Consider the following 21,345-nt stretch of genomic DNA (forward strand, 5'->3'; position numbering starts at 1 on the left):
CAGTAACATACATAGTTTATAAGGCTGAAAAAAGACATCTGTCCATCCAGTTCGGCCTGTTATCCTGCAAGTTGATCCAGAGGAAGGCAAAAAACCCTGTGAAGTAGAAGTCACTTTTCCTCACTTTAGGGGAAAAAAATTCCTTCCCAACTCCAATCAGGCAATCAGAATAACTCCCTGGATCAACGACCCCTCTCTAGTAGCTATAGCCTGTAATATTATTACACTCCAGAAATACGTCCAGGCCCCTCTTGAATTCCTTGATTGTACTCACCATCACCACCTCCTCAGGCAGAGAGCTCCATAGTCTCACTGCTCTTACCGTAAAGAATCCTCTTCTATGTTTGTGTACAAACCTTCTTTCCTCCAGACGCAGAGGATGTCCCCTCGTCACAGTCACAGTCCTGGGGATAAATAGATGATGGGATAGATCTCTGTACTGACCCCTGATATATTTATACATAGTGTGAAACAGTGACAGGTCTTACTCAGGTTAGAGGCAAGGAAGGGGTGGATAGTGCGGTCCACACCCCTGTTCCACCACAGGTGAGAGAAGCTGGAGGTAATCAGCCTGGCATAAGGTACCTCCCAGAGTGTCAGAAAGGGGGTAGTGTGTTACCTGTGGACAGAGGCCTGGAGGCTGGTTGTGTGGTCTCAGCTGGGCAAGGCTGAGGGACCACAAGGCTGGGAGATAGCGGGGAGTTGGGGGACGCAGCGACGCCTGGGAGGGTCGCAGGGCCATAGTCAGGCAGACTACTGAGCCCCAATCCCCCACAAGAAATACTGAACTGGAGACAGTGGGCGTACTGTGCTCTGTACAGCCAGGAGGCTGTGGGACATTGGCTGACAAAGCCGCATGTGTTCACAGGGTGTGAACTGTGACTTTAGGTGAGTCAGGATATTATATGTTTAGTTAGAGCCCAGCCGGGCAGGTGTTTATTTTGTACCATTTATGTTTGGATTGCTGAGGAGCCAAATAAAGTGATGTTTGGACCAGAAACTTGGTGTCTGGCGACGATATTTGTGTGAATCACCCCCGGAGAAGAGCTAAACCCCTACAATAGTTATTAGATCTCCCCTCAGTCGTCTTTTTTTCTAAATTAAAGAACCCTAATGTTGATAATCTTTCAGGGTACTGTAGTTGCCCCATTCCAGTTATTACTTTAGTTGCCCTCCTCTGGACCCTCTCCAGCTCTGCTATGTCTGCCTTGTTCACAGGAGCCCAGAACTGTACACAGTACTCCATGTGTGGTCTGACCAGTGATTTGTAAAGTGGTAGGACTATGTTCTTATCACGGGCATCTATGCCCCTTTTGATGCAACCCATTATCTTATTGGCCTTGGCAGCAGCTGCCTGACACTGGTTTTTACTGCTTAGGCCTCATGCACACGACCATTGTGTGTTTTGCGGTCCGCAAACCGCGGATCCGCAAAACATGGATGGCGTCTGTGTGCATTCCGCAATTTGCGGAACGGCACGGACACCCTTTAATATAACTGCCTATTCTTGTCCGCAAAGCGTGGACAAGAATAGGACATGTTATATTTTTTTGGCGGACCACGGAACGGAGCAACAGATGCGGACAGCACGCCGTGTGCATGAGGCCTAAGTTTGCTGTTCACTAAAATTCCTAGGTCCTTTTCCATGTCAGTGTTACCCAGTGTTCTACCATTTAGTATGTACGGGTGACTTGCATTATTCCTTCCCATGTGCATAACCTTACATTTGTCAGTGTTAAACCTCATCTGCCACTTATCTGCCCAAGCCTCCAACATAAGGAAACAATCATGAAAAATAATGCACTAAAACTGGGGTCAACAACCTCAGGCACTCCAGGTGTTGTGAAACTACATCTCCCATCATGCACACTTGCTTGGCTGTTCTCTAAACTCCTTCACAAGTGGAAGGAGCATGCTGGGAGTTGTAGTTTCACAACAGCTGGAGTGCCGAACGTTGCTGATCCCTGCACTAACACAATAGATGCAAACATTATATATGGACTGAGCCCTCACTCTGATATGATAAAATCTGAGACTCTCAGCCAATATATTTTGATCAAAACACATCTGTGCCCACCTACCCACGCCAAGGTGGTCTCAGTCAGGCAGGTCCTACTCTAAACCTACCTATGCCGTTGTGCATCTATGTTCAGGAGGGCAGACTCTGCACATATAGTGCGCTGCTCCTAGTTACGTCTGTTCTCTCTGAGAACAAAAGGATCAGGCATTGAAATTCAACATGCTCAATCCTTCTTTCTCTAAACATCTGTCGGTGAAGAGACAGGAGGCCCTCATGCACATAATATAGTAGGCCAGGGTTGCCAAAATCAACTGGTGTGTCCGAAATGAGTATGGGAGATATGTTGTATGCCCATGTAATATACATACCACAGGTTAAGACCCTAGGCCTGTGATGGCTAACCTCCGGCACTCCAGCTGTGGTAAAACTACAACTCCCAAGATGCCCCCTTGCTCGGCTATTCTCAGAACTCCATAGAAATGAATGGAGCATGCAGGGAGTTGAAGTTTCATCACAGCCGGAGTGCCGGAGGTTAGCTACCACGGCTAGGCTATATGTCATCAATCTGAAGTACCTGCTGAAGATCCTGAACAGTGTGCAAGACAACATGATGGAGTGCTTACATCTCATTTCCTCTTCGGTAATGTGGTAATCCTCGTCTGCTGCGCAGTCTGGCAGGATGAAGCCCTATGTGCGTCTGTTAATTACTTTAGATTATTACTGTCTACTTTGATTATTTTTTATCTGTTTATAGAAAGCCAAACGACTTCAGGAAAAGTCCATTGAATCGTCAAGACCTAAAGCAAGACCACAGAATATAACCATCCACTCTACTCAGATCCCTAACCTTAATACTACGGTAACCAACACAAAAATGCATTGAAAACCCCATGTGGGAACAGGCCATAAAGGTGTGAAACATGCAGAGTTTGGGGGCGGATTCGCTAAGCATTTCACCCTCTACGGTGAAATCCTCGCATTACATTACTTTTACGGATCCTAAACCTTTATTGTGCCGCAGAGCTGTGTTCACAATTCTGCTTATCGGCCTTAGGATCTATCGGTAATCAGACACACCTATAATGTTGCGAGACAGTCCTACCGTACTGTGAATGAAGCTCTGTCAGGGGCAGGACAAGTTGGTGCCAAAAGTAGTGGTTTTTGAATATGCCCAACCAATCTCGACCTTTTAAAGGGGTTGAGACACTGCCATCCAAGTCAGATAGGTGGAGGCCACCTCTGGGACCCACAACTATCTCTAAAACAGACCCCTGAAATGGTCCCTGTGCTCTCCATTCATTTCTATGGGAGCGAGCGTACTCCGCTATTTTCAGCAGCCCCACGTAGAAATGAATGGAGGGTGGCTGCGCATGAGAGGCTGCTCTCCGCTCACTTCGGGGTTCCCGTTCTGGACCTCTAGGACCCGCACCTATCTGGTGGAATATCCTCCAGACGTACCACTAATGTCTCAGATCAAACAACCTCTTTACAGTCATTAGTTTGACCCTGCTGCACGAGTCCCCAGGGTTCTTATTTATACACGGAAACGCTGATTAGTAAGAAGTGTAAAGGCAGAATATCTAGGGGCACATTTATTAAGACCGGCATTTTAGACGTCGGTCTTCATAAAGGCCCATAGCTTCGGTGGTTCAGCTGACGTTATGAAGAGGCACCGGCCTCTCCATAACTTCGGAGCATCCAGCACCAGTTCTAAATGTAAGACCGCTTCCGATGTAATATAAAGCAGGCGTAGAAAATGGTGAATGAGAAGGCCATTCCCTGCCAACGCCGCACCCCAAATTTTAGACCTGGCTTGAGCAGGGCGAAGTCGCAGATAGCGGCGCACCTATCGTTGTGCCACCATCTGCGCCTGAAATACGCCTAATTTAGGCGTATTTGGGAATAGTAAATGACCCCCCTTAATTTTTCAACATTATTTTTTCATAAATTCCATTTTTCCCTAAATGCTGCCTACCCGTATTTCTTGTCCTGCCCCTGAGCTGCAGAATATAAAGCCAGACTCATACAGTGCCATTTCAAAACCGATTATTTAAAACTGCACCAACTATGGTGTGTGAACGTAACCTTACACAGGATGTAATGCAAGATCCTTAAAAGTAAAACTTTAAGGGGTCATTTATTAAGACCGGCATTTTGGACGTCTCTCCATAACTTCGGCGGACCCTCTGCCAGTTCTAAATGTAAGACGGCTTCCGAGCTCTCTTACATTTAGACCATTTTCTACGCCTAAAACAGGCGTAGAAAATGGTAAATGAAACAGGCCTCTCGGCCCGTCCCCCTTCCCGCCCAGGCAACGCACCTTTTTTCAGACCTGGCGTGAGCGGGGAGAAGTCGCAGTTATTTGCACCGCAATCTGCGACAGATGTACGCCAGAAAACTGCCATACAGCAGGTTGTAAATGACCCTCTTAGTCTTGTAATTCCTAATAGTAATAGTTACTGAAAAAGCAAGTACACCGGTGGACATGCTGTGAATACATGGCAGGGTCCGTGAGTACTTGATACTTTCTTAGCAGCTGTTAGGAAACAAATAAAAAATCCATCACTTGTTTTTTAGGTTGCTTGTGGCCCTGTTGTAACTGTGGAGAGCACACCATCCAAGCTTACAGGAGGTCCTCTCGCCGATACAGAACTTGCTCTCAAAAGAGTTCCCATTCGGGGAGGAGCCCTACAGAAGGTCAAAGGGGTGAAAATGTTGGACTAAAGGAACAAGCAAGAATCTCTTCCAGTAAAGGATTCTATATACAGATACACTTAATATATAAATATACTAGCAGAAGGACCCGGCTTCGCACGGGTATATTTCATCTATTTCATTTAATGTTTGTGTGTGTTGTTAAAAGATATCGACAGTATCCCCATAACAGTGACATCTACAGCCCCTCACCCCTTAACACTGACCCCCCACAGTGCCCTGCTACTGTAAAATGGGGCCTCCACAGCAGCCCATCCCCTTAACATTGACCTTCCAAGCAGCCCGCCCCTTTAACAGTGAGTTTCACAGCACCCCACTCTCTTGACAGTGACCTCCTCAGGGGCCGCCCCCTTAACAGTGACCTCCACAGTACCCCTCTGCCTTAACAGTATCCCCCATAACAGTGACATCTACAGTCCCTCACCCCTTAACACTGACCCCCCACAGTGCCCCGCCACTGTAAAATGGGACCTCCACAGCAGCCCATCCCCTTAACATTGACCTTTACAGCAGCCCGCCCCTTTAACAGTGAGTTTCACAGCACCCCACTCCCTTGACAGTGACCTCCACAGTGTCCGTCCCTTTAACAGTGACCTCCACAGCGGCCTGCCCCCTTAACAGTAACATCCACAGTGAACGCCTCTTTAACAGTGACCTCCACAGTTCCTGCCTCTTTAACGGTGACCTCCACAGTTCCTGTCCCTTTGACAGTGACCTCCACAGTGCCCTGCCCCTTTAATGCTAGGGCTACACAACAACATGTGTCGCGCAACATTTTGTCTCAACAATTTTTATAATGATAGGCTATGGTGTCGCACTGCGACACGACAATCGCAAAAAATCCATCCAAGATGGCTTTTTCTGCGACTGTCGCATCGCAGTCGCAGCATGTCACATGTTGCAGTGCGACACCATAGACTATCAATATAAAAATTGTTGTGCAACATTGGTGCGACATCAATGTCACACAACACATGTAGCAGTGTAGTTGTGCCCTATGTGTTGTGCGACTTATTGTCATCGTGTAGCCCTAGCCTTAAGCTGACCTATAGCAGTGACGAAAAATGGCTGGGTTGTTATGGAAATCTGGAGTAAAACTGTGTGTATGTGGAGACTAAGGGCCTGCGAGCTTCTATTGGATGATAAGGAACATGTGACCGTGTGTATGGCAGTTGGGATATGAAGAGAAAGACTTGCAGGCTTGTATTGGGCTAATGCATTTTTGGGGAATATCTCAGGAACGGTACGTCCTGGAGAGCTGAGACACAGTCTAAAACCTCCCCGGACACCTGATGTACCTGTGTGCAAAATCTGCTGTACACTGCACACTGCGAGCGCTGTCTCCTTATACAGCTGATCAGTAGGGGTGTCGGGTGTCGGACCCCCTCCGATCAGCTGAGGATAGCTCATCAATATTAAAAGGCTGGGAGAACCCTTTTAAAGGGTTGTCCGGTTTCAGGAGGAAACCAGACAATACAGGGAATCCACCTGCAGTAATTTAGTGATCATTACTTACCTGACAGATCCTGCGCTGCTGCTCTGGTTCTCCCAGCCGATATCTGCTTACCCAACTGCAGCAGTGATGTCACAGCTGGTGGCTGCAGCCGGTCACTGGCTTCAGTGGTGCAGGGAAGAGGCTAGTGATTGGCTGCAGCTGTCACTTGTTGTGTAAAGAGATCACTACTTTATTGCAGGTGGATCCCCTGTGTGGTTGGGTTTCCTCCATAAAACAGGCAACCTCTCAAAGCCCTGTTAGGTCTTATGGACCAAAGGTGGCGGGGGGGGGGGGGGATCCTTGCTTGGGACTTCCCCCTCTATTAGCCACAATGGCTCCCACCCTGGAATACTCTGCGCCACCATATGGCACATGGTTATCCATCCATTTGAACAGCACCATTTAAAGAAAAGGTGGACTAAATCCCTTTGTGGCATGCTGGGAGTTGTAGTTTCACAGCAGATGGATAGTTACATGACTGCTTTTCATTCATAGATGTCTGTGAATAACATTATCTACAAGGACTGATTATTTCCACATTCATAGATCAGTATACTTACTCTGAATAAAAACCCAATATTACAATAACTAATATGGTTTGCGTTATCATTTTGCTTTAGATTTATGTGTTTTCTGCAGATTAAAATAGAAAGATTCTTCATATTTTTAGGGCGCAAGTTTTGTAGACAACCTAATGCATATAAAAAATAAAAAAAACAAGCCTCAAACCATAATATGACATGGTTTGCCCCAGTTAAACTGAGAAACACCTATACATAAACCCCATAACAGGGAAAATAAGAAGCAGAACACTGAAACAATATGTAAAGAAATATATATAAACTGATCACAAAAAATAAGGACCGAATATCAGATTGTGGAACAATCTCCACAAACGCTCCACGGAACCCTCCACGCACACACACCGCTCCATCAATATCTGATCAGCGGGGGTCCAACTCTTCGGTGATCACTGTGGTCTCCTGACAGCATACCAAGCACAGCGCCGTACATTGTATAGTGGTTGTGCTTGGTATTGCAGCTCAGACCCAGAATGTGCTGTACCTAGGCCATGTGACCCATGAACGTGATGTCACTTGGCTAGGAAGAGGCCGTGTTGCTCACGAGAGTGCTGCGGTCTCTTCACACAGCTGGTTGGAGGGGGTGCCAGGAATCGGACCCCCACTAGATATTGATGACCTATCCTGAGGAAAGGTCATCAATATTCTGCTCCTGGAAAAACTCTTTAAAGGGGGTTTTCAGGACTCGCTTATTGATGACCCTTTTCTCAAGATCATCAGTATCAAATTTTCAATATCAGATCAAGTAAATGAGAGCAGCGGTGAGATAAGCGGGCACGACCGCAGCCCAGTGGATGGAGAGGTGGCGTTCCGGTGCAGAGCTGCCGCAGCCGAACCCCCACTGATCTGATATTGATGACCTGTCCTAAATCATAGGTCAGTTCATTATGGACATGGTGATACCAAATATGTGTCTTTTTTAATTTTTTGCGTGACCATACCAAGAAGAAAGCGGCCAGGCTGGGTCAGTTTGTAACTAAGTGCAGCACGGATATAATACTGAGCTTATGTCCTGGAATGTGGTGTGCAGTAGAAATAATTTCACTGTTTAGTTAATCCATTTCTTATAAAATTATGGGTCTAACACTGAGCCCCAGCCCAGCAGAGGATACCGTACTGAGCCAGGTCAACCCGGATGATGGATAGATAACAGATAGCACAAGAAAAAAAAACGTGGGAAATATAATGCAATACTATAATAAAAAACAAAAACTTGTTAAAGGCTCCACATATAGATAGATAGATAGATAGATAGATAGATAGATAGATATGAGACAAACAGTCCAGAGATAGATAGATAGATAGATAGATAGATAGATAGATAGATAGATAGATAGATAGATAGATAGATATGAGATAGATAGATATGAGATAGATAGATAGATAGATACTAGATGGATAGATACTAGATAGATAGATACTAGATAGATAGATAGATAGATAGATAGATAGATAGATATTAGATAGATATATATGAGATAGACATGCCCTTGTGAGATTGTGAAACAGCTATTTATGTCTGTACATGAACTGTCATTTGGCATTCCGGGCACTAGAGGCCACTGTTTTGCAGCTACAGCCAGCACACTCTGAGATTTGAATATGCAAAACAGATGATGACTCATGCTGCTGCCTGAGTGAACCAGGAAGTGTTGATCTGGCATGGTGGAAGGATTGTGCTGTGAGGGACTGAATCCGATTCCATCCTGGCTTGCAGATGTCTGGCAGTTAATGGACACTCAGAAGAAGGAGAGTAGCTGTTATACCCTGACTGAATCCAGCTCTTTTGAAAGAGAGGTTGTCCCAGGAAGACCAGTTCAGTGTGTGGACAGAAGGCCTCATCATCAAGCAAGGCCGCACGGTTGGTGGCCATCCCTGGTAGGCTGCATCCTCGGGCCCAGAACGGACGCAGGTCATTACACCTGGTTACTGATTGTTATATTGTGTGGCGCCTGAAGTTACAGAGACTAGTCTAGGCCTAGCATTAGTTAGTTAGTTAGGATTAGATCGTTTTGCTAAGCTGTACTGTACTGGACTGCAGCGCAGTTATTGACTTGCAGGCTCTGCTGTGTTTGCCAATCGGCTAGGGGTGTCCTCTGTAGCGGCACAGCACGACTTGCAGGCTCTGCTGTGTCCGCCATCGGCTAGGCCTGTCCAGTGGGCAGGTACATTGACTGTGGGTCCGGGGATATAGCGTTTTCCATGCGTGTTTGTATTGTTTTGGTGATGCTTATGTTATTACTCGTTGTCTAAGTAAAGTTTCTGTTCTTGCATAGTAAGCTGGTGTCAGTGTCGCTTTCCTTGTCTGTGACTTTTCTGTATTCTGGGGAGCCCACCCCGGTACACGGCTTACAACTTGGCGAAGTCGGCAGGATACAGCGACCATTATGAACCAGAACGCGGGGGAAGATCGTCCCCCGGCGCCAGTGGTGCTGGATCAGGACCCAGCCCAGGGTGCACAGGAGCAAGTCCAGCTTGCCCCCAACAATATGGCTACCCCAGTAGGATACATCCCTGTAGGGGCACTGCTGCGTCATCTGCCAAAGTATGATGGTAAGAACATGACATTGCAGGAATGGACTGAAAGGGTGCGAAGTGCGGTTAAAATGTGTAACCTGACCCCCGAACTGCAGGCCGAGGTTGCATTGGGAGCCCTAGAGGGCGACGTCCAGCGGACAGGGATGGTAAGGCCTGACTCTGAGAGAGATACCCTAGAGAAGATATTCTCCCTGCTAGAGAGAGCCCAAGGGGGCAGGCCAAAGTGGTACAGTTACGGAGTCACTTCTTTAACCGACCCCAGCGAGAGGGCGAGACCCTGATGCAATATTCCAATGCTCTAGAGGAGACACTGAATGAGATACAACGACGAGACCCTGAGGCTATGGGCGCCTTCCGGGAGGTGGACCGGCTTCTACGAGATCAGTTCATAGTGGGGCTCTCCAATAAATTCCTACAAGATAAATTACAAGAGATGACCCGAACAATGGCCGATATGACATTCTACAGCGTTTATTTAGACGCCGTAGAGAGGGAGGAAGAGTCCATACCTGTGGCAGCGGGAGTGGTGAATAGCGCGCATGTTACAAGGGACCGGCCGGGATCTGAAGAATCGGAGTCCTTAAAGGATATGGTCCAGGCCCTGTGGGCAGATTTGAAAGAGCTTCGGCTGGAAGTGTCCCAGATGAAGGTAGACCCGCCCCGGCCTCCGGAAACTGTCCCCGCACCTCGTGTCACTCCACCCAGAACAACCCCGGTGAGGGGGCCGGGCAGAAGAGGGCCCCTCTGTTGGGTTTGCCGAAGGTACGGCCATATGGCCAGAGAGTGCCCAGAACAGGTAGCGTCAGAGCCGACGTTAAACTTCCAACCGCTGCAGTAGCTGCGGCGGTGCACCGGAAGTTAAGCCCTCTGCGTAAAGAACGTGATCTGTATGCCAGCAGACCCGTATTAGAAGCTGAGCTGGAAGGCCGAAAGGTTTGCTGCCTAGTTGATACAGGGTCAGAGTGCACTCTAATGCCTTTGGAGTTCTTTGAGAGGCACTTCGGGCATATGATGGAGCCCGAAGATGGGAGCGTCATCAGGCTGACGGCTGACGATAATAGAGAGATTGATGTTCGAGGGATAGTCTGGATGTGGGTCTGACTGGGCAAGACATCGGCAAGAAAGGGGTCGTGCTGGTGGACCATTCGTCCCGGGAAGGAATGGACGTGACCCTGGGCATGAATATACTGAGAGACCTAGATCATCAACTCTATGCCAAGGAAGGGCCGAAGTACTGGCAATAGGCCACCGCACACCGGCCTACCCAGAAGGTCTTACAACAAATGGTGAGGAGCTGTAGCCTGCAAAAGAGTAACCTGTCTGGACGGGCCATTGGAGACGTGAGGGTGCTACGGAGGACTCCGTTGAAGATCCCACCTCGACAGGAGCGAATATTGATGCTGCCAGTGGGGGCCGGACGATGACTGAATGGACTGGAGGTCCTGATCGAGCCCGCTTATCAAGAAGAAACGCAGATTCGCCCACTGGTAGCCCGGGCCCTTGCCGTTGTGAAAGACGGATGTGTGCCTATATGCTACTGTAATGTTGAGGACTGAAAGTTAACCGTCCCTGCAAACACCCTGCTGGCCAAAGTTTATGTGTCCGAAGGGGGTATCGCTCGACGAAGGGGCTTTTTTTTTTTTTTTTTTAAATGCTGAAGACATTTTATGGAGAACAGTGTTAGTATCAGCAGCATAAAATATGACATGTAATCATGGATGGAGCTTACTTCCACCTTAGGTCACATATAAGAGCTATATGATCAGAGGGGTGTGAAACGCTAGACAGAGCCTGGTGGCTGGTGACTTCTTCATGACTTGGCATAGGAATCACTTGTTCCACATCTAAACTTTCAGAGTCAATGAATATATAATCTAAGCAGCCATGGAAGCCACCCACATAATTGGTGTAGGCAGGCTCCCTGCTGGCGCTCTTTAGTTTCAGAGGGTGGCTGAGGGACATGTTGCAGCGTTCCTCATCTCCATTCGATGTCCAGTCTTCATGGTCCTCAGCGATGGTCCCATCTCTTACGAAACTGTACATACCAGTGGAAGGGGTGCTATTAAAATCTCCACAGAATATGATGGGAATGCCAGGGTAGAGTTCGTATGCCACATGTCGGATGTGAGATAAGGCAACAGCTATCTGAAGTAACCGGATGTTGCCACCTTTTGGGTGGAAGTAAAGATGGGTGTTGGCCACACATATTTTTCTGGGAGGATCAGCAGTGGACTCCAGGACAGACACCTGTAGGGCGGAGGACCTTTGCAGCATCTTCTCCTTGGCGGCCGGGAAGCAGGACAGGCGCTGGAGTATGTCGTCGTGCAGTGGGTTCCCGGTCAGCGCCTCCCCCAGCAAGATGTCATGCTGGCTGCCCAGGCGGAAGCGGCCGCGCTGGTAGAACGTAGCCAGGCCTTCATGCTGCTTGTCCTTGAGGCGGAAGAGTCCTTTCAGGCCAAAAGCCTCCAACCCGGGGCCAGGCTGTCCGAGAAGACGGTGCGGTCCACCTCCTGGAGACAGAGCAGGTCGCCGCGGTAGCCGCTCAGCTCCTTGCGGATTAGGCAGTGGCGGTACTCCAGCTCCAGGGCGTAGGGGGCGCAGTAGGGGAAGAGCACGGTGCGGGCATGCTCGGTCTGCGCGTACACGTTGGCCAGCATGTTGTAGGACACCGTCTGTATCACCGGCTCCTCGGTCAGGCGCTGCGTGTACAGGTGCCGCCCATCGAACGTACAGACCCCGGGCCCGGCCTCCACGGGGCCCTCCAGCTCCCGGCTCTCCCCGAACCTCTGGCCATCTCCGGGGGTGCACTGTACTTTAAGCCGCAGACCGATATCCCCGACAGCCGGGGTGAAGATGCGTTCATGGCCGGCCTCCACCCACTGTGGCTGGGCAGGGGTCCCAGGAGAGTCCCCGGCTTCCCCTCCGGCCTGCTGCTTGTACCAGACAAAGAGCGAGCGGTCAGGATCGGAGAACTCCAGCCTCAGGCGCGAGCAGACCGGGAAGCCGGCCATGACGTGCTGGGGTAGGTCCAGCTCGTGGCAGATCGGCGGGTTCCGCTCCACCCGGTAGATGACGTTCCCCACAGCAGCTCGGCGCCGTCCTACCAGGCCTCCGCGTTGGTCGCCGCCTCGGACACCGGCTGCCCCCGGTAGAAGAGCCGCACAGGAGGCCCCGGGGCCAGCGGCTCCTTTCGCTTCTTAATCTTGGTGGCGCTGGCGGAGATTCGGGCCAGGGCTCTGCCCATGCCGGTGGGAGCCAGACAGGATGAGGGAGATGCTGAGCTTGACCTCGGACGGGACGGCCCTCACTACCGCCTTGTCCATGCTGCCCGCCCGGCCGAAGAGGCCGACGAAGGGGCTTTACGCTGCAGCCGGGTAGGAGATCAGCCTGGACCTATGCTGTGGAGGTCCATTCAAGGGAAACCCCGACAGCGGAGTGGAACTGTCGAGTGATCATGGCCCGTATGGGGGTGGACTGCAGAACCCTGACCCCGGGGGAACAAGAGCTGCTGTAAGACACCCTCTGGGAATTTCAGGAGGCCTTCTCAAGACATGATGAGAACTTTGGGTGTGCTACTGCCATCGAACATGAAATCCCAACCGGCGATGCTGCGCTGATCAGGGAACGCTACCGGCAGATCCCAACTTAGATGTATCAGGAGGTGAAAGATATGGTGGCCAGCATGTTGGAGAACCGGGTGATCCAGGAAAGTCAAAGTCCATGGGCTGCTCCGGTAGTCTTGGTGCGGAAGAAAGACGGGAGTCTCCGGTTCTGCGTGGATTATCGGAAGCTGAATGCTCAGACCGTCTGGGATGCCTACCCCCTTCCGCGGATTGAAGAGTCATTATCAGCCCTTAGCCAAGCTAAGTTCTTCTCAACTCTTGACTTGGCTAGTGGGTACTGGCAGGTACCGGTGGCCAAGAAGGACAAAGCCAAGACGGCCTTCATTCTACCTATGGGACTCTACGAGTTCAACCGGATGCCCTTCGGCCTCTTTAATGCTCCGGGGACATTCCAGCGATTGATGGAACACTGTCTGGGGGACCTCAACTTCGAATCAGTATTGATATACCTGGATGACATAGTAGTGTTCGGGGCTTCCTTTGAAGATCACACACCAGAAGCTGCGACAAGTCTTGGGACGGCTACGAGACCATGGGCTCAAGATCAAGCCAAAGAAATGCCAGCTGTTCCGACAGAAGATAGAGTACTTAGGACATGTGGTCACCCAGGAGGGGGTAAAACCGTCCCTTAGCAAGGTGGAGGCCGTTCAGAAGTGGCCCCGGCCAAGTACGCTACGGGAGGTACGGGCGTTCGTGGGACTGCCGGGTACTACAGGAGGTTTATACCAAAATACGCTCATCTGGTGGGCCCGTTAAACGAGTTGCTAAGAGGCACAGCTGGGGGCCCGAAGAAATGCCCCGTCAACTGGGGGCCCCGGCAACAAGAGGCCTTTGAAGTGGTGAAAGAGGCGCTGACCAATGCCCCGATCCTGGCTTACGCACGGTTTGATACCCCATTCCTGCTGTATACTGATGGAAGCCTACATGGTCTGGGGGCCGTCTTGTCCCAAGTCCAGGATGGACGGGAGAGAGTCATCGCCTATGGGAGCCAGTCCCTAAGAGAGTCAGAACGCAACCCTGATAACTATAGCTCCTTTAAACTGGAACTACTGGCACTGGTGTGGGCCATTACCGAAAGGTTTGCAGAATACCTAACTGGTGCAGAAGTGACCGTGATGACGGACAACAACCCATTGGCACACCTGGAGAATGCCAAGCTCGGCGCACTCGAGCAAAGATGGTTGGCCCGCCTCTCTAAGTACTAATACCGGTCCGGTAGGAAGAACGGCAACGCCGATGCACTCTCTCGAGTTCCAGTAGGACAGTCAACTCAGAGAGCCGATGAGGAGTTAGAGGATACTGAAACTCCTGACCTTGGTCGCTTACCTCTGTTCCCGGATGTGGCACATTCAAGTGGGGTGGCATCTGGAATGACGCTGGTGCTGGGGAAAACATTGACTGATTGGGAGCAGTGGCGTCGCCAGGGGGGGGGGCCAGAGGGGGCCACGGCCCCCCCTACATCATGCTGTGCCCCCCCATGTGCCCCCCCAACTAAAATGCCCCCCGCCCTAAGTGAGCCGCCGCCGCCGGGCACAGGGAGATGGGGGGGCTTATTACTGGCACGTAATGGGGGGGGCTTATTACTGGCACGTGATGGGGGGCTTATTACTGGCACATTGGGGGGCTTATTACTGGCACATTGGGGGGCTTATTACTGGCACGTGATGGGGGGCTTATTACTGGCACGTGATGGGGGGCTTATTACTGGCACATTGGGGGGCTTATTACTGGCACGTGATGGGGGGCTTATTACTGGCACGTGATGGGGGGCTTATTACTGGCACGTGATGGGGGCTTATTAGTGGCACGTGATGGGGGCTTATTACTGGCACATTGGGGGGCTCTTGTTACTGGCAGTGGCACGTTATTGAGGGCACTTATTACTGGCACATTATTGGTGGGCACTATAGGGGCATCTACTGAGGCCACAAAGGGGTGTTTTATATGGGGGGGCTCTGTACAGTAGCTTTTTATACTGGGACACATTATGGTGGGTACTATGGAGAAGGGGAGACAGGGAGACAGGTACTATGGAGTCATCTATGGGGGGCACTAAGAAGGGGTATTTTATACTTGCAAATTATGGGGGACACTGAGGGCATCTACTGGGGCACGATATATGGGGCATTTTATACTGGTACATTATGGGGGGCACTAGCAGGAAGGGGGGAGAGGAGCACTATGGAGGCATTTACTGGGGCACTATATAGGGGTATTTTATACTGGCACATTATGGGGGACATTAGCTCAACTGGGGGCATAAGGGGGTATGTTTTGCACATTATAAAGAGAATTATTTCTACTGGGGGGCATTATGGTGGGCTTTATTACTCCCCCATGGTATGACCCCCTAGTAGCAGCACCAGCCTCTCCCTGCTCTGCTATCCCTCTGCCCCTTCTCCAAATCCTTATTATGAAATCTTTCTCATTAGGATAAAACACAACATCAGCTCCGCCGAGCCCCCGGCCAAGTGTTGAAGTGGCGTCCGAGATCCCCAAGGGCCAAGCCAAGTAACTGTAAGTGTTCATGTGAAATATGTTTATTTTATATATGTACACTCCTGTGAGAGGCGGGGAGGGAGATCTGTGGATGACACTGTTATAGGGAGGGAGATCTGTGGATGACACTGTTATAGGGAGGGAGATCTGTGGATGACACTGTTATGGAGGGGGAAATGGGGATGACACTGTCATGGGGTGGATCTGTGGATGACACATATAGCGTAAGATGCTATATACGATATGTGGCATCCACAGATCCCCCCCATAGCAGTGTCATCCACAGATCCCCCTCTCTATAAAAGTGTCATCCACAGACAGCTGGACTTTTCTTCCCTGTTGCGGTTTTAGGTATTGGGTAAAGTATTGTAGCATTTCTAAGCGTACTTGTGTAAATGTATCATTGTTATAGCTGCCCCCCCCTACTTTTGTCCTGGCCCCCAGTGTGCCCCCCCAAAATTTGAAAGCTAGAGACGCCACTGATTGGGAGAGAGTCCAGGATAGCTGCCGGGATTTGTGGAAGGGGAAAGAATGGGTTCGGAGCAAGATCTGGCCTCGGCCAGAAGAACGAGTCCTCCTGACCCCAGAGGGTCAGAAGTTGTTAAGGCAGTGGGACAAGCTGACAATTACTCAGGGCCTCCTGTGCCGGATCATATACTTACAGTCAGAGCTTCAGTACCGGCAACAGATTGTCATTCCCATGTCGTTGGGACCGGAGGCCACCAGAGAAGCTCATGAAAAGGCAGCTCATTTCGGGAGCGACAAAACGTTCAAGTGGCTCCAATGGCTGGTGTACTGTCCAGATCTGGCCGACATGGTGGCCGCGGCATGTCTTAAGTGTCGATCCTGTGGGTTGAGTAAGAGTACTGAACAGCGGACTCCTGTGCAGACCATCTGCACCTCAGCGCCCCTAGAACTTCTGTTGATCGATTATGTACAGATCGGATATTCTACCTCGGGACACTCGTACTGTCTAGTTATGACAGATCACTTTACCAAGTATGCGGTGGCTGTGCCCACCAGAGACCAAACCGCAGAGTCGGCCGCCGAAGCTGTCTGTAAACACTTTATACAGGTGTTCGGGTGTCCACGGAGGATACATTCTGACCAGGGAGCATGCTTTCAGGGTACTCTAATGAATGAACTGTACCAACTGTATGGGATTGAACGTTCCCGAACCACTCCATATCACCCACAAGGAAACGGGACGTGCGAACGCTTCAATCTCACCTTGCTTCAGATGCTGCGGACTCTGGAAGACAGTCAAAAAGCCCAATGGCCCGCATACCTACCTGAGTTGATGTGGGCCTATAATAACAGAGTAAACAGTACCACCGGATACTCTCCACATATGCTCATGTTTGGACGAGCCAGACGGGAGATTGAAGATCTCCACATGCCTAACCCGATGGAGCCCCCATGGGTGCAGGAGCACCGCCGCAGGCTGAGAGCGGTACACAAGGTTGTGGGGGAGCGCCTGGGACAGGTGGTACACCCTAACCCAAGACCAGTGCAGAAAGATGGGTATGTCCCTGGTGATCGGGTGATGGTCAAAGCCAAACAGCCGTCAGGAAAGTTGGATGGATGGTGGGAGGCAGTTCCATACACAGTGAAGAGAAGGGTAGACCCCGCTATTCCGGTCTATGATGTAGAGCCAGTAGGGACAGGGGGACCCTCACGGAACTTACACCGTAATATGTTAAGACGTTGCAATTTTGATGAGCCGGTGTGCGTAGAGGGGGTGCCTCCTCACGCTTAGGGTATGGAGGAAAGTCCCTCAGACGAGGAAGAGGAGGAATGGTGGGTCGTCCCTGCTCAAGTGTCCACAGAGGTTCCGGCCGTGGCAGGTTTGCCACCCAGATGCAATGCTGAGCAATCAACAGCTCCTCTCTTGTCAAATATGCCTGATGTCCCCAGTATTTCTGAAACCCCCAATCTGAGAAGGTCAGCGAGGCCCAATGCTGGTGTGCCTCCACAGCGCTATGCTCAGGATGAGTTTGTATGGAGAGAGTTGCCGAGGGCGACAACTTCTAGTGGGGTGGCATGTGAGATTGTGAAACAGCTATTTCTGCATAATGTCTGTACATGAACTGTCATTTGGCATTCCGGGCACTAGAGGCCACTGTTTTGCAGCTACAGCCAGCACACCCTGAGATTTGAATATGCAAAACAGATAATGACTCATGCTGATGACTCATGCTGCTGCCTGTGAGTGAACCAGGAAGTGTTGATCTGGCATGGTGGAAGGATTGTGCTGTGAGGGACTGAATCCGATTCCATCCTGGCTTGCAGATGTCTGGCAGTTAATGGACACTCAGAAGAAGGAGAGTAGCTGTTATACCCTGACTGAATCCAGCTCTTTTGAAAGAGAGGTTGTCCCAGGAAGACCAGTTCAGTGTGTGGACAGAAGGCCTCATCATCAAGCAAGGCCGCACGGTTGCTAAGAGGTTGGTGGCCATCCCTGGTAGGCTGCATCCTCGGGCCCAGAACGGACGCAGGTCATTACACCTGGTTACTGATTGTTATATTGTGTGGCGCCTGAAGTTACAGACACTAGCCTAGGCCTCGCATTAGTTAGTCAGTTAGGATTAGATTGTTTTGCTAAGCTGTACTGTACTGGACTGCAGCGCAGTTATTGACTTGCAGGCTCTGCTGCGTTTTGCCATTGCCTAGGGGTGTCCTCTGTAGCGGCACAGCACGACTTGCAGGCTCTGCTGTGTCCGCCATCGGCTAGGCCTGTCCAGTGGGCAGGTACATTGACTGTGGGTCCAGGGATATAGCGTTTTCCATGCGTGTTTGTATTGTTTTGGTGATGCTTATGTTATTACTCGTTGTCTAAGTAAAGTTTCTGTTCTTGCATAGTAAGCTGGTGTCAGTGTCGCTTTCCTTGTCTGTGACTTCGCTGTATTCTGGGGAGCCCACCCCGGTACACGGCTTACACCCTGAACAAAGCACAAATAAAGGGGTTTCATAGAGAGCTGCAAAGAGCGATACATAGAGGAATAGAGAAGCTAAATAAACTCCCAGAAACTCACTGTGTACAGATCACTGCAAAGGGACTACACCATGGCGCCCTACCTGGAGAGGATACCCAACCCCAAACACAGACAGACCCTGAGCATGTACAGACTGAGCGCCCACAGCCTGGAGATGGAGACGGGGCGGCACAGGCAGACATACAAGCCGCGGGAGAGCAGACTGTGCCAGCACTGTGTGCAGGGGGCCCTGGAGGATGAGGCCCACTTCCTGCTACACTGCAGCAAATACTCACCTGTGAGGGCTATTTACTTCCAGAGACTCTCCGCTCACATCCCGGATTTCACCTCCATAGATGAGCAGAGGAAACTCCACATCCTACTGGGGGAAGAGGAGTCCACTGTGGAGATCGCTGCCCAATATGTATCCACCTGCCACCAACTGAGAGGAAGATGAGACACCATGGACTATTATACCCCCATACTGCCCCTTTAACCCAACATCCACCCCCTTTAATTCCCAAATCAAATCCCCCTCTACAATACCTATTATTTCTATTGCTTTGGCAATGCTAAATGTTTTACTTGGACGTGCCAATAAAGCTTTATTGAATTGATAGATAAATAGATACGAGATAGATAGATGATAGATAGATACGAGATAGATAGATAGAGAGATAATAGATAGATACGAGATAGATAGATAGATAGCTTACATAAAAACACGTGTCATTCAGCATCTATTATGAAGGTATACAGTATATAGGGATATGTACTTTGTGCTTTTCTGTAATGAAAAGAATCATCCCTGGAGAGAAGTCCATGAGGTGCAGAGCGCGGTGACTGCGGGGTGGACGCTCCTCGCTCTGTTCTGTCATTCTGGACATTTGCTGTTCCTTTATAACATGGGTGAACAGCTGATGTTCTTTTATATAATATGATACATATTCTGATCCAGAAAGATCAGAAATAAATGATAGGTGGTGTCATGAATGTAGTACATGCCAGTCATCTTCTTACACTTGGGCTGCAGTACGGTGATGATACTACTGCCGATGGTCTTCTCCACAGATATCAGTTTGCAGGGAAATATCTACAGGCGCATGATAATGGTGCCTTTGGATTTTTACTCCCCATGTTCCAATAGCCATAACTTTTTTATTTTTCCGTTCACATAGCCATATGAGGGTTTATTTTTTGCGGGACAAGATGCATTTTTTAATGCCACCATTTAATTTACCATGTCTTGTATTAGAAAATCGGAAAAAAAATCTTTTGTGTGGCAACATTGAAAAAAAAAGCTGAATTCCGCCAAGGTTTTTGGGGTTTTGACATCACAGCGTTCACTATGCACTAAAAATGTCCTGACGTCCTTTTTATTATTAAAAAAATAAAAAAACCTTTGGAAAAATCTAAATTTTCTTTCATCGCTATATTCTGACCGCCATAAGTTTTTGATATTTTGTTCAACCGAGCTGTATTAGGGCTTGTTTTTTGCGTAACGAACTGTAATTTTTGTATGTGGCATGTACGACTTTTTGATTACCGTTGTTCAATTTTTTAGGGGGACAAGATGACCCAAAAAATGGCAAATCGCGTGTTTTTTATTTTTTTCCGTCACAGCACAGGAATTTTTTTTAAATATTTTAATAGTTCAGACATTTTCAGACGCAGCGATACCCAATATGTTTATTTTTTTATTGTTTATATATTTTTATATGTAAAATTGGGAAAGGGGGCGATTTAAACTTTTAATGTACTGATGTTTAAAAAAAAAAAAAAATCACTTTTTTAAAAATGACTTATTAGACCCCTTCGGGGCCTTCTACATGGGATCTTTTGATCCTCTCTCCTATTCACCCTAACAGAGATCTATTAGGGTTCATTGGATTTCTACAGTCTCCATTATGAGCTGTGCCTCGTGCATAACTCAGTATAGAGAGCGTCCAGGTTGCCATGGCAACCGATCGGACCCCACGATTTCACTGCGGAGGCTCCAATCGGAAGGCAGAGGGAGACGCATCCCTCTGCCTTCACACGCAGGTCACTGATCAACGCTGATCACGGCACCTGAGGTGTTACATGACAGGGGGCAGCACGATCACTGCTACCTGTTAGTGCCGGCGGGTGCTGGCTGTACGATACAGCCAGCACCCGCCTCGTATGGAGCGGGCTCACTGCAGACGACCGCTCCATACAAATGCGGGCGCATTACACCGTACATGTACAACGTAATGCGTTAAGGGGTTAAAACAAGAATATTTAAGAGATGCCCATAAAGGGTTAACCAGTGGACCCCCGAGGGTCCTGAGTAAAAAGTGTAAGCACTATACATAGCCAGGCACTGTTTTTAAGCAACCAGTCACTGTAGCGAGGATTTAGGCTAGGGCTATACAACGACATGTGTCACGCGACAACATAGAGCACAACTACACTGCAACATGTGTTACGCGACATTAATGTCGCACGACAACTTTTATAATGATAGTCCACGGTGTCGCACTGCGACATGCTGCAACTGCAACGCGACAGTCGCAGAAAAATCCATCTTGGATGGATTTTTTGCTACTGTCGTCGCAGTCACAGCGCGACACCATGGACTATCATTATAAAAATTGTCGTGCGACAAATGCCGTCGTGAAGCCTTGGCCTTCCAGAGATGCCCCTAACTCCTAGTGTAGGGACCGGCAACCTGCAGCACACAAGTGATGTTTTCTGCACCCCTGCCCCCAGCTGACACCTCTCCTGGCCTGACACCACCTTCCCTAGGTACATATGGCTGCAGCACTGCGATTATCTTAGTGCAGGGCTCTAGAATGTTAGCCAATGTGACCAATAATTCAACCATTAACCTTCCTAATTCCATCTACTCTAGTCAGTGTCATTCCAGTAAATCATA

General features: G+C 49.4%; 1 protein-coding gene across 2 annotated transcripts in view; it reads left to right on the top strand.

The window, feature by feature from the left end:
- LOC121002886 (GTP-binding protein 10-like) overlaps nt 1–21,345 on the top strand; it is a 145,511-nt gene that overhangs the window by 73,481 nt on the left and 50,685 nt on the right. Inside the window, exons 22-23 of one of the 2 annotated variants that reach the window (XR_005779345.1) lie at nt 2,775–2,879; nt 4,598–4,768. Coding sequence is in view for 1 of the 2 variants with exons in the window: in XM_040434524.1 (XP_040290458.1) it covers nt 2,775–2,879 (105 nt within the window). In the remaining variant the exon portion in view is untranslated. The remainder of the gene's footprint in view (nt 1–2,774; nt 2,880–4,597; nt 4,769–21,345) is intronic. The other variant, XM_040434524.1, reaches the window with a different exon arrangement.

The sequence above is a fragment of the Bufo bufo genome, chromosome 5 (genome assembly GCF_905171765.1).
Source record: "Bufo bufo chromosome 5, aBufBuf1.1, whole genome shotgun sequence".
NCBI lineage: Eukaryota > Metazoa > Chordata > Amphibia > Anura > Bufonidae > Bufo > Bufo bufo.